At 43.7% G+C, this 13531-nt stretch overlaps 1 protein-coding gene across 5 annotated transcripts in view; it reads left to right on the top strand.

Moving 5' to 3' along the window:
* Positions 1–10253, top strand: part of CCDC88A (coiled-coil and HOOK domain protein 88A) — a 176524-nt gene extending 166271 nt beyond the window's left edge. For 3 of the 5 annotated variants that reach the window (XM_085858535.1, XM_085858533.1, XM_085858536.1), the window contains 4 exons: positions 1234–1308; positions 1679–1762; positions 2519–2766; positions 7133–10253. In XM_085858535.1, coding sequence (XP_085714661.1) covers positions 1234–1308; positions 1679–1762; positions 2519–2766; positions 7133–8089 — 1364 coding nt within the window. In that variant the 3' untranslated portion in view covers positions 8090–10253. Of the gene's footprint in view, positions 1–1233; positions 1309–1671; positions 1763–2518; positions 2767–7132 lie in introns of all 5 variants that reach the window. The other 2 variants (XM_085858537.1, XM_085858534.1) reach the window with 2 other exon arrangements.
* Positions 10254–13531: the final 3278 nt, after the last annotated feature.

The following is a 13531-nucleotide window of genomic DNA, read 5'->3' as shown; positions in this document are numbered from 1 at the left end:
ATACTCAATATTTTCCTTCCTTCCCAAAGTAGAAATGAAAGTTTTTTTGGGGTTTTTTTCAAGCACCGGACTCTGTTGCACAATAGTTAGAGTGTCCGCTCTGAGTATGGGAGGTTAGCGGTTCAATTCTAGCCCCAGCCGAGTTGTACCAACGACATTAAAAATGGTACATGCTGTTTCCTCGCTTGACCCTCAGCATTTAGAGGATAGGGGACAGACAGACCCTATCGTGTGGCAGTTAATCTTTTTTTTCTCTCTCTCTTTTAATTGCCCCCACTGAATGCAGAGAGAACGAGAACAGCACTTGGTGGAGTGCATACCTCTGCCAGGCTGAAGAGTTTAAATTTTCTATCCCACCAATAGGTTGGATTTGCATCCGGACCTTAACCAAAATCCATTCAGCTTGTTCGGGTCACCTAACCCACTCCTCCACCTGGTTTTGTCATAACTCATTCACAACTTTTTGAGATATCTTGCTATGTATAGTTTTTGGCCTGATCTCTCGATGGTGAAGAATCACTTTAAAAATTCTTGTATCCGGATTCCGATCTTCACCAAAATCCAAACAATTGGTCCTTGTTGCACACCCAACCTGTCCACCAAATCTTGTCCGAATCCGTTCACAACTTTTTGAGATATCCTGTTCACAGACAAACAGCAGACAGACAGACAGACAGGGATGAAAACATAACCTTTGTCCACATTCGGTGGCGGAGGTAACTAATCAGGGTTTCGTTTTTGAAAGCATCATCTGATTGACTGTGCTGCAAACCCACTTTGAATGATATTGAGTCAATTTGTGTGACATTGAGAACAAAGTATAATCTACAATTGGCATAGTTAAAGTACAGTACAGTATAATGGAGGGAGAGTGGGTTTAAAGTGGAGTTGCTCGCTGGTGTTCAACAAAGGAAGATGAGATAATTGTGTGTTCCTGTGCTCGTGTTCTTTGTTGCAGAATGCTTAATCATTAAATGAGGCTTAATTAAAGGAGGTTGCTTGGGTACATCCTTTCAATTTAAAGATTAGCTTGGTGAGTTTCCACATTGTCGAAATCTATCACCCAAATGAAGCTGGTCAAAAAAGGCATTGTAATGGTCAACCATGCCTGTCGTAAACAATGACCTGGCTTCAACCTACCAACATGATCATCATTTTCAGCCAAGTCTCACCTGGGCTACCTCCAGAAAACCAAACCTGAGTGATGTTCTTCCCTCAAACTCACCTCCACAGGGCTTGCATCTTCTAATGACTCTGTTCGAAGCCAGCGAGACCTGCAGTCATCTCAGCCCACCTCAAGCCAAACCTGTAAGTATATATGCTTTTATTTTATTTTTATACCAGAAAACAGTGCAAACATGGTGCATGCTGTGCTGCATGCCCTGAAGTGATGATGCTGATGTAATTGGCCACCGGGGCTGAGGTGTTGGCCTGGCATGGATTTTTTATTTTATAACCAATTGCCTTGGTGTGCTAATTACCATAACCATTTGTACATCTGCCTTCACCTTGGATGGACAGACATTCAAATACAAATATTGTGACTGAAGTATAAATTATTTTACCTTTTCTCTGGAAAACATTACAAAGTTATTTTTAAGGTGTCGTAGTGCTTTTTCCATACCATCCGCTGTCTCGTGCCCCTCACGCCCACTGTCCTTGCCTCTCCTGACGGGAGCCCTGTGTGCAAGCGAAGCTCCACAAAGCAAGGATGGCTTCGGTCAGGCACACTCTGTGTGTCAGATTCCCTGCCAGCTCTGTTGTAAGTTCTTTTGACAGGCTGGCGTCGTTTCGTGCGTTCGTGCAACTGTCAATTCACATGTGCAATTGCTGCAGTTTTGCTGGCTATGCTGGGGACCAGTGGGCAAGGAGCATGGCAGGCCAAAAAACAGACACTGTTGCAAAAGTAAAAGCCTCATTATTGCTGAAACGCACACCTTTTTGGCTGCTCCGATTTATCCTGTGGACTGGCCCTAACAGCCGGTACCCTTAGCATCTGCTCATGCTGCTTTGCAAGTCCAGCCAAGAGCATTGCCAAGATGCTTATGTATGGTGATGAGAATAATAATAATAATAATAATAATAATAATAATAATGATGGAAGCACCACCTTTGTTGCCAAAAGTAACTTTGCTTTGCAGCCAAGCCTTGCCTTTTTGCTCTCCTGCTCTGCTTTTGTTGCATGGGATCAGTGAATAAATGTTGTCTTTCTCATCAATCATGACTTCTTTGTGATGAAAAAATGCAGGTTGTTGTTGTATTATTATTTTTTAATCACCTGCATGATTGAAGGACTCGAGTGATGCATTTGCTGGATAAGCTTGCAAACCTGATTCAATTTTGTCGCTGTGCCGGAATGAAAACTGATCTTTTTTTTTTTTTTCTTTTTTTTCTTACTCGTATAGCATCATTGATTTTCATTCTGCTATTGTGACTTTTTTTAATTCACTTGCTGTCCTTTTTGTTGCATACAAAGCATCGAAATAATGTAGGACTTCCATGCCTCCTCATTCCTTAGTCACCGGTGGGTTCAACACCCCAGAGAGTCCCACGGAGAAGTCAATAAAAGACATAGGACCCAATGCAACACCCGTGACCAGCCAGGCTGCAAGCTCGGCCAGCTCTCAGTCAGACCCCACGGGGACAGTGACCATGTCGAGCTTAAAACCCAGGGGGTGCAGAGCAGAGGTCGTGTCCCCCGGCAGCGAGCTGGTGAGCCTGGAAGAGTTCCTGGAAGAGAGCAACCGGTTGTCTCCAACACACCTGGTGCGGATTAAAACTTATTGGGAAACGATATTTTTCTGGCCATTTTTTAAAGATTAATTGTTCATGGAAATCATACCATATATAATTATGTGACCTGTTTGTGTTTGTTTGACTCGTGTGCACTCCGAAACCGCTGGACGGAATGAATAGAAATTTTTGTGGTTGTACCTGGGTTGTGCCCCGCAATGTTTTAGGCATTATAATAATTCATCGTCACGTGAAGTGGATGGGGGAGGGTGGATAAACGCAAATATTCCTTATAAATTCTTCTTCTATCGATTCCTTTCTGGTCTTGCACCCTCTGCTATTTCTGTGCTTTGCCCCCCCCCACCCTCCCCCCAGGTTTCTTCAAGGCCCACTACCTAAGGGCTACCTAAATCCAGAATCACTGCTCACCTCCACTCATTTGTTCTTCTTTTTTCCCACCTGTGGAACCAGCTTCCACATCCTCTTCAATCTCATTCTCCCTTCCAGGTCAAGATGGCTGTTCACCACAATCTCAGATCATCCCCAATCCAAAACCATGATCTTTTCGATCCTTGTTAACCCTCCCTCCCCACCCCCACCCCCGCCCCCTGCTCAGCTTCCACCTCACCCCAATCCTACCTTCCAAATTTCCAGTTCTCTCTCCTGAGAGCTTCCTTCTATATCCATCTTGTCCACCACGTGCATCATCTCCTGTCCCAAATTCCTCCCCACACCCATTGTTTATCTGTCTCCCTCTATCTTGGCCTTCAACTCTGCTGGTGATGTTTTCCCCCTCTCTCAACTGTTCCCTTTATCCTGTTGTATCCTGATCCGTTCAGTGTTCTAGTACTAGCCCTTCCATGAGCATCAACTATGTATACAAACACCCCTCCCCCCAAAAAAAATGTGTATCGTGTAGCCCGGTGGGAGAGTGTATTGCAAGTCCTAGCGTTTTACAGAATTATAATAGCATGAGCAAATGTACCCGTCCCCAGTGATGGGAAAATTTTAAGTTAAAATATCAATTAAACTATTTCATGGAATTAAAAAAGGTTAACTGTGCTGCACCCATGGTTTCACTCAGAGCGAAAGCCGTGAGCTACTTCTACCGCCCACCGCTAAATGGTGGTGCAACATCAGACAGGGATGGTTGGATTTGTCTGAAAAGAGGGCAAAATATTGCTATTTTAAATTGCTTGTTACTCCATGAAGATCTGTAATACATCTACTTTAATCCAGATACGCAGCTTTTCAAACGCAGTGTGGGAAGGGGCCACCATAAACGGGAGAAGGACAAACACATGGTCAGACACCACAGTTTGCGATATATATATATATATATATATATATATATATATATATATATATATATATATATATATATATATATATATATTGAAAACTTTATATAATCAAAGACTACTTGGCCAATTTACATACGTGCTCTGTATTTTATGTACTCCTTACCCACTGGACGAAGTAAGTTGAAAAGTGGTTGTTGCAGTCTGATTGGGGATGGGAACATTCCACGAAGTTGAGATGGCCACCTCCAACTCGTTTTTACCCCTCAGCCCGAATTGGGCTGAAAAAGGGGTATTGTCGTCACAGGCGTTGTCCGGGCGTCTGTCAACTTTTGGTTTCCGTCAATTTTGAGGAGAACGCCTTGTCCGATGAAATCCATTTTTGCAGTGTGTGTTGGGGCTGGGTAGAGGAAGGTTCCTTTCGAAAATGGGTGCACTGCGATTTTCAATGTGGCCTCCATGGCAGCCATCTTGTCGTCACAGGCGTTGTCCGGGCGTCTGTCAACTTTTGGTTTCTGTCAATTTTGAGAACGCCTTGTCCGATTAAATCCATTTTTGCAGTGTGTGTTGGGGCTGGGTAGAGGAAGGTTCCTTTTGAAAATGGGCGCGCTGCGATTTTCAATGTGGCCTCCATGGCAGCCATCTTGTCGTCACAGGCTTTGTCCGGGCGTCTGTCAACTTTTGGTTTCCGTCAATTTCGAGGAGAACGCCTTGTCCGATTAAATCCATTTTTGCAATGTGTGTTTGGGCTGGGTAGAGGAAGGTTCCTTTCGAAAATGGGCGCGCTGCGATTTTCAATGTGGCCTCCATGGCAGCCATCTTGAAATTGGTTTCCGTCGATTTCGAGGAGAACGCCTTGTCCTATTAAATCCATTTTTGCAGGGTGTATTGGGGTTGAGGAGAGAAAGGTTCCTTTCGAAAATGGGCGCGCTGCCATTTTCAATGTGGCCTCCATGGCAGCCATCTTGAAACTGGTTTCCGTCAATTTCGAGGAGAATGCCATGCCCGATTAAATCCATTTTTGCAGTGTGTGTTGGGGCTGGGTTGAGGAAGTTCCTTTCGATAATCAGCGCAATTCGATTCTCGGCTAGGCCACCAAGGGCCCAAAACTGAAAACCTAGAAATGGCTATTTCTCCTGAACGAATGGCTGGATCATCGCCAAATTTTTATCACAGGTATATCTGACGAGGATACATGATATATAACCCGGGTTTTTGATTTGACCTATTTTTCAAGGTCACAGGGGTCAAAGTTCATACTTCGGTGTTTGGGCGTCCGTCAACTTTTGGTTTCCGTCAATTTTGAGAATGCCTTGCCCGATTAAATCCATTTTAGCTCGCCTGTTCGAAGAACAGAGAGCTATAGCGATACCCCCGGCGTGAGCGTGAGCATGAAAATGTTAAATTTTTTGTATTATGGAAAAACTCCTTGACGGATTTTGACGAAACTTGGTGGGGGGTTAGGTATGGCCCAAGCATCATGCCATTAGATTTTGGACTTGGTCCCCCCCCCCAAAAAAAAAATTGTTAGAGAATTTTTTTTTTTTGCATTTCTACATGTTTTAAGTGATTTCCAACCCCCCCCCCCCAAAAAAAAAAACAAAATTGTTAGAGAATTATAAAAAATATTAATTATTAGACGTCTTTTAAAAACGATAAATGTATAAACAGGCGAGCATTGGGTGGCTTTGACACCAACTCTGGTTGCAGGGAATGTTGGGGTTGAGCAGACGAAGGTTCCTTTCGAAAATGGGTGCGCTGCGATTTTCAGTGTGGCCGCCACAGCAGTCGGCTTGAAATTGGTTTTCGTCAATTTCGAGAATGGCTTGACTTGTCCGATTAGATGCATTTTTGCAGTGTGTGTGTTGGAGTTGAGTAGAGGAAGGTTCCTTTCGAAAATGGGCGCGCTGCAATTTTCACTAGCCGCCACGGTAGCCATCTTGAAGTCTGATTGATTTTCGATATGACGTCCAACGTGCTCTAACTGACTGCATCATCATGATATCACTGCTTCCTTTTACAATGCATGGTTACGCCCGCTTTGCGGAGTTATTTTTTTACTTTGATGTTAAAGTGAGGAATTATCATACCTGCTAATGCACTCCTGCACTGCTAGACTGAGTAACTTGAAAACTGGATGTTATCACAAAATAAAATAAAACTCCCAGAAGTTGTACAAATCCGTATAAAATATGCCAATTCTCTGTGTTGTCGCAAACTGAAAACTAGTCATCCCAGGTGTTTGGGGGGGGGGGGGGATGCCTTGAGAACATACGTGTCTGTTTGTGTGATGAAATGCATCAAAACTTGGTGGTTGGATCCACGGTAAACATGGGAACTATAAGTTAGGACGGCCACCCGCAACATAAAGCTTCCCGTCCTTGCCGCTCTCATGGGGAGCGGGTGTTTCGCGTGGTATAAATTTCTGTTCTGGATGTCCTTGTTCTCCGTCAAAGAAAATGCAGTGGATTCACTGCAGTAAATAATTCTCCATTTAATCTCGACTCGCAGGGATGCAATGCAAGCATGGTCATAAAACAATGATGATATCAATTAAATGATGATGATGAGGGGTACACAGGATCAAAGTTTTTTTTATTTTCTGTTTTTTTTGTGGGGGCTTAAAACACCTCCATACAGCCCCTATGGAAAGGGTCAGGGATCATTTAGTATTACCTCACACACAGCTGCAAAGGCTTCAGCACTATAGAGTGATTTAAAAAACAAAATATTTTGGCCAAAAACACTCCCCAGCATTCACTGATGAACCTCTGAAAGTTTGAAGAAGAACCATTTGGCCATCTCTGAAAAAAATGGTGACAGACAGAGACAATCATCTCTTTTATAGTATAGATAGGGTGGAAAATACAAATGCGTATTTGCTCTTTCGGAACAGGAAACTACAGTCAGAGGGTTTGGAGGTTTTCTTGATATTTTTATGTATGTCAATGTTCTTGTACCTTGGCTGTTTAGAATATTGCTCTGCTATGCCCTTTTCATTACTGCCTGAACAACAAACCCACTTTGCTTCATGGCTAAAAACAGACCATGATCAAAGTATGTCTGAAATGAAAAATGTATTTTTCTTTCTTTCCCAGCGAAAGGTGACAAGCCGGGAGGACATTCTCAGTGATTTTGAAGGAGAAACTTGCTGCTCAGAACCAGTGTCTGGCGACTCTCCAGGCTTAAATGGTCTTTGTGGAGATGCCATGATGTCACAACCCCAGGAATCAACAGTAGAATCACAGCAATCTGGACCTTTGGTTGCTCGAGTATCCAGGCCTGGAAGGTTTGTGAGGCCAAGTCCTCGTTCACCAAGTGGAGACACAATCAATACACTGACAACAATGCCACAGTCACCACGGCGCACCCTATCAGTCGCAGAAAAACTGGACAAATTGCAGCAGTCGCGATTGTATGACGCTGATGGCAGGCCTCCTTCAAGAACAGGAACACTGCCACGCCGTGGCCTTTCCCTCCGTGATAGCAGTGAGGTAGGTCGCATTGGTGGTGCTTTTTCTGTGATCGACCTTACAGATGGCGGAGCAGCACGGCGCGCCTTCCGACTTCCGTCTTCTCACAAAGTTGGCGCCCAACAGAATGAAGTTTTTGACGGGAAAAATATGCAAAGTGGTGGGAATGCCACCGAGACACGTTCAACTGACACCCGGCAATTCTCCTTCGTGCCACCCCGCATAGAAGGAGTACGGAGCAGGCCAGATACAAGTGGAGTTCGGAAGTCAGCTACAGCCACTGTGATAGTCACGCCGGCTTCCCCTGTGACAGAATCACGACTACTCACTACAGCAACTCCACCCATTAGGCTACAGCGTCTACCACCACGGCCCAGTGAGATTGCACTGGTCTCTCCCGTAGTGGCCAGCACAAGCGAAGACACTCGAAGCTGTGAGGACGTAGATCGTAGTTCTAGTGTCCGACATGAAACGAGAGGGCCTGCAAGTACCCCGGATAAAGACAAGCAAGATCAGGCCCCTCAGGCTACATCCACACCAACGGACAAGCAGACAGTGTGGTATGAGTACGGATGTGTGTGAGATGACAGTGGCAGGTGTCATACCGATGAAAATGGTTTGTTCCAGTTACCCTGACACTATTGAAGGCGTCCGGTCGTCGGTGAAACTCGTGCGCATTGGGTTAACAAAACGTGGGTGCTTGTGAAGAAACTTTTAAATTCCTAAAGGTGAACTCACTGTTTTGAGCAGAAAAATGAATTAGCCATGTTTTCTATCCCACCGACACCTTTTCAACAAAAACTTTTTCGTTTAGTGTCTCCCTTCCTCGGTTGTGCTGCAGTGCCATTTGCACGAACTTTAACTCACCTCAATGGCCTTACTCACCTCTCAATGTCGACCATCATTTTGTATGATCAAGAGAAAGCTGAAAGGAAGAAAAGATTGAGATTGATTTGATTTTTCTTGACCTTTGGCCGGTCATTGTTGAGTTTGCAGCTCTCATACTCTTGTTCCACTGGCATTTTTTTCATCTGGCAGACTGATCATTCGCAATGCTATTGAAAATGTAGCCCATACGTGTGAAACATAGGAATTTAAATGGTATTCTTCCTGTTAAGCTACCCCTCTGTCCCTGCACGATGTTCACTTGTGCTGTGCTCTTGAATCTAAGTATCATATTGCAACCTTTGTTGGGTGTTCAGCATGTTTTCATTATCAAGCGAGCGTGACATCCACCAGCATCACAAGACAACCTGGGGACTGTCACAGTTTGGTTATAAATAAGACATTACATTGTAAAGCGTTTATTGTTCTTCATGAAATATAATTGTGTGCACCATACCACGTTCTCCATGAAAATTTGTATATAGTGCTTGCCCGTCTTGTATTGATCCACTGCAGGCATGACTTGTTCATTTGTGATGAAAACCTGTCTAATATATGTAACCTTTCTTCAAGTTCACAAATGCCATTTCATTCACCTGTAGCACCTGTAGGATTCCGCGGAGATGGAACACCGTTGCAAACGGATCCGAAACACCGTAGGATGTTTTGGTCACAAAGTGTACACTATTCACTTGCATTTTCAGCTTTGGTTTTAATCTATCGTCTTGTACTCGTGCCAAGCATGTGTTCATGCTTTTTAATGTGTCGAGTGAATGCATATTCAATTATGAATTCCTCCTGCTGGCCGCATCATTAATTAGGTTTGGCTACGCTACCAATGCGGTGCCCCCGTAGATTGGTGCAGGAATGCAAATGCTTGGCTACGGTACCGGCCCACATGATGGCCGAAACATAATACGTGCTTTTGATGTGTTGGAACCAATAATAAGACTGAAGAATCGAGTTGTTCTGGTATTTCCTGAATACCTGACATGCTGACATGTGAAAACCATTAAGATGCTTTGTCTTGATGGCAATATGATTCAAACTGTATGTAGTTTTACACTGCAAGGGATTCTCTGCTTCAGTACCATTGCATTCTATAATTGCGACTGCGCAATACAATAACAATCACCCGAGAACGTTCGTCCTTCACTGAGGAACTGAACGATTTTTTTTGCTATGAAATACTTTGGCATGAATGGCAGCATGAGTATCATTACAAGATAAACTTTTCCTGAGGAGCAATTGCGGAGCGATGGCACAAATTGTGTCTGTCGGACTTTTTCCAACAATCATGTCTTCTGAATGTACGACACTGTAACACTCAACAGTATTGCATTCCATCCGCTAACCGATTCCTCAGCCATGTAATGTACCTGTACATACCTGTCTCAATATTAGGAAGAAATGTAGTTCCATGGTAGCATGACATGACTGGTCTGCCTGATATTCTCCCGTTTGTTGTAATCCTCTTTAGCAGTTGTCAGAATTTGGAACAGAGCTCTCTCGGGGCCCAAAGTGTGTGCGTGTGTGCGTGTGTGCGTGTGTGCGTGTGTGCGTGTGTGCGTGTGTGTGTGTGTGTGTGTGTGTGTGTGTGTGTGTGTGTGTGTGTGTGTGTGTGTGTGTGTGTGTGTGTGTGTGTGTGTGTGTGTGTGTGTGTGTGTGTGTGCGCGCGCGCGCGCTCATATGTTTCATTTTTGGCATATCCAAGCAAATGCCTTCAATGAGGCCTCGATTCTTACGAGACTAGGAAACAATCACCTGGCTCGTACAAACTACGTAGTGTGATGTTTGTGTTTGCATTTGGTGTTATTTAATAGTGCACTTTTTTATTAAACCTTTTTGGCAACTTATAGAATGTGTATTCTTCCTGCTTGCTATTCTCTCGCTATGGTTGGCTTGCCTTTGTGCCATATGCCATTCTTTACTCTTCATTTTATCACAATTACAAAATTTTTAGATGCTTACGTTCGGTGATCTATAAAAATAAAAGTTATTGTAAGTCAGATCGTAATATTGTATTTTAATTCGCAATTAATTTAATTGTATTAATTGAATAAGCCGATTCGATTTTGATTCAGGATCCGGATGCAGATCTGACCCATCAGTGGAATACAAAACATAAACTGTTCAGCCTGGCAGAGGTGCACGCTCTACCGAGTGCTGTTCTAGTTTGTTACTTGCGGAATTGAAGATTCGCAAGTATATTGATTGGTCTGGTCTGTTATTCCGTCTGTCTCTCTGTTTGTATGTCAATCGCCTGCAGGTCACAATTTTACTCCGACCTTCACGAAACTTCACCACCTGGTAGAGGTATAGTGATGAGCTATATTCCATTCGCTAACCGATTCCTCAGCCATGTAATGATCAACCGTCTGACTGGAACTCATTGAAGCAACCGTCTGAATGGAACTGACGAGCTGAAAATATCCGTCGCCCAGCTGTCACCAACCGACAGTCACAAAACTCTCAAAGCTATCAGAACCGCAACCAGCTATTGCCAACTGACTGTCGCCAACTGACTGACTACAGTGGTCCTCCCGTCCTTTTTATAGGCCGCCAGTCCTTTTTTGGCGCATCGTTGCATGTGACAAACCGCCCATCCCGCAATCATTCCTGGCCTACGACACCATGCCTGTGGTGCTGGACGAATGGCAGAAAGCAGCCATTTACCAGAATTACTGAGCGAAAACGTGAAGCGCTCATAATACGTCAACAACAATTATCACCTCAATATTCAGCCCGATACGAAAAAGAGCCAGTTAGCGTCCATAGAGCTGCTAAACGGGATGTCAAACGTCGATGGAAAAGGCGGGTGTCAACATCAATGGAAAGAGGTGAGTGAGCCTCCGTTGGGCTAACGGCAATCTCACGTGCATGAATGTGTCTGTTGTAAAGAGAAAAAGGTCATCCCATACGAAAGGGAATCTATTCTTTACCCTTCTCAACGCATCAAAGTTAGAATCCCACAAGATATGGGGATGGATCTATCCTGGACATGCATTTAGGGAAATAACTGAGGACCTAAATATTTGTATGCATTTGTCGGATCTGATTCTGAAATCCGTAACAATGTATATACAGTACATACATACATACAGAAACTGGACAATGTAAAGTCAATAGGGTGTTGGGCCACCACGTGCGGCCAGTACGGCTTGTATGCGCTGTGGCATAGAGTCCACAATTGTCTGGAATTCCGCAGGAGGGATGCGGCACCATTACTCAGGAGGGATGTGGCAGCATTCCTCCATGAGAAAGTCAATCAATTCACACCTGTTTGATGGAGGTGAAAAATGCTGACCCAGGCTTCATTCCAGAATATCCAATAAATGCTCAATTGGGTTTGGATCTGATGACTGAGAAGGCCATGACATATACATAACATCAGTGTCATACTCATCAAACCATTGGGTGACCACACGTGCTGTGTGGTTGGGGGAATTGGGGTCTTCTCTTGCAGCCAGGCTAGCCATAATTATAGGCAACCAGGACTGTGCTCATTTTTATACATGATCCTAAGCACGCTGGGATGTTATTTGCTTAATTACCACATGGGCCACACCTATGCAGAAGCTGTTGCTTAGTGCCCCTCATTTACCCAGTTGTTTCCACTTTTTTCCCATTACCTGTACATCCTGTATATAAAACTGAAAAACATTGGTGTATGGTGAACCTGAGTTGAGATGAAATCTTGGTCAACCCATGAGAGTATGTCTATTAATTACTTACTATTTAAATGTGAGTTGGAACATGAGTACATCTATTAATTACTTATTTTTGGACCTTGACTACCTCTATTAATTACGGACTATTGGAACATAGCTTTTAGACATGTAGACCTTCAAAGCCCTTTTTTCTTTTAGACCATTTTAAACCTTTTATACCCTTTGGACCATTTAAGACCCTTTAAACCTTTACAGCCCTTTGAACTTAAAGACCCCTAAGATGCCCAAGACTGTTAAAACCCCTAACACCCATCAAAACCCCAAAGACCCTTTGGACCCCAAAGACACTTAAGACCCCAAAGAACCTAAAGACCCTTTATACTCCAAAAACCCTTTAGACCCCAAAGACCTGTGATACCCTTTAGAAACCAAAGGCCCTTTCGGATCCAAAGACCCTATACAGTATATAGACCCTAAAGACCCCATTAGAACCCTTAGTCCCCTAAGATCCCATTAGACCTTCTGTCTGAGGGTCTTCTGCAATAACACTTGAGGGTCACCAGTCATAACCAAAAGGTCCCCCATTGTTAAACCACATACAAAGCTAAGAGGGTGCAAAATAGAAAAAAATATGTATATAATAATTCTCTTTCTTTTTTCAGGTTTTTCTCATCTTGGTTCGTGCCATAGGGAAAAGTTCCATGTGACGAAGATCCCGTTAGACCTGGGGAGTTCTGGATGGAGTCAGACGAAATTTGGTGGACAGGTTGGGTGTGTGACAAGGACGAATTTATTAGATTTTGATGAAGACACATCTTAAGATACAATTTCTTAAGTGATTCTTCACTAATGAGAGATGGGACCAAAAATGATACATAGCATGATATTTCAAAACGTTGTAGACGAGTGATGACAAAAGTTGGTGGATTAGTTGGGTAGGTGACAAGAACAAGCCGATTCGAGTTCGGTTCAAGTCTGAATCCAGATCCGGCGTATCAGTGGGATACAAAACGTAAACTGTTCAGTGTGGCAGAGGTATGCGCTCGACTGAGTGCCATTCTAGTTGTCTGTGTTTGTCATGCCTTTCAGGCCCGTCGGTATTTGTGATTTGAACCTGGTCATAATTTAAGTGACTTTATAATCAGTGTGAGCTATCTTAGTATGGGGATGTTCTCCCTGCCATTGTTGGGATATCAGAGCACGGGCAGCAACCAGTGGGCTCGTGCAAGAACAGTTTGTGCAACAGCTCAATTCAGCTGTTCTGGGGCAAAGGCCCTACGTGTACAAGGTGGTGATCGAGCAGCCATTTTCCGTGCTATCCCATACATGTGACAATGTGTTCGAGCAAACAGTAACAAGCATGCAAATGGGAAACATTACAAGGAAATTCTGAAAGAATGAAAGAAAAAGTGGCCATCTGATAATTATTTATACAAATATGAATGAATTTTGAGCCTCTTGCATTTTC

The sequence above is a fragment of the Eptatretus burgeri genome, chromosome 15 (genome assembly GCF_056783735.1).
Source record: "Eptatretus burgeri isolate ZD-2024b chromosome 15, Ebu_testis_v1, whole genome shotgun sequence".
Taxonomy (NCBI): Eukaryota; Metazoa; Chordata; class Myxini; order Myxiniformes; family Myxinidae; genus Eptatretus; species Eptatretus burgeri.
The sequence above is the reverse complement of the archived record's forward strand: the minus strand, read 5'-3'. Positions and strand labels throughout refer to the sequence as shown.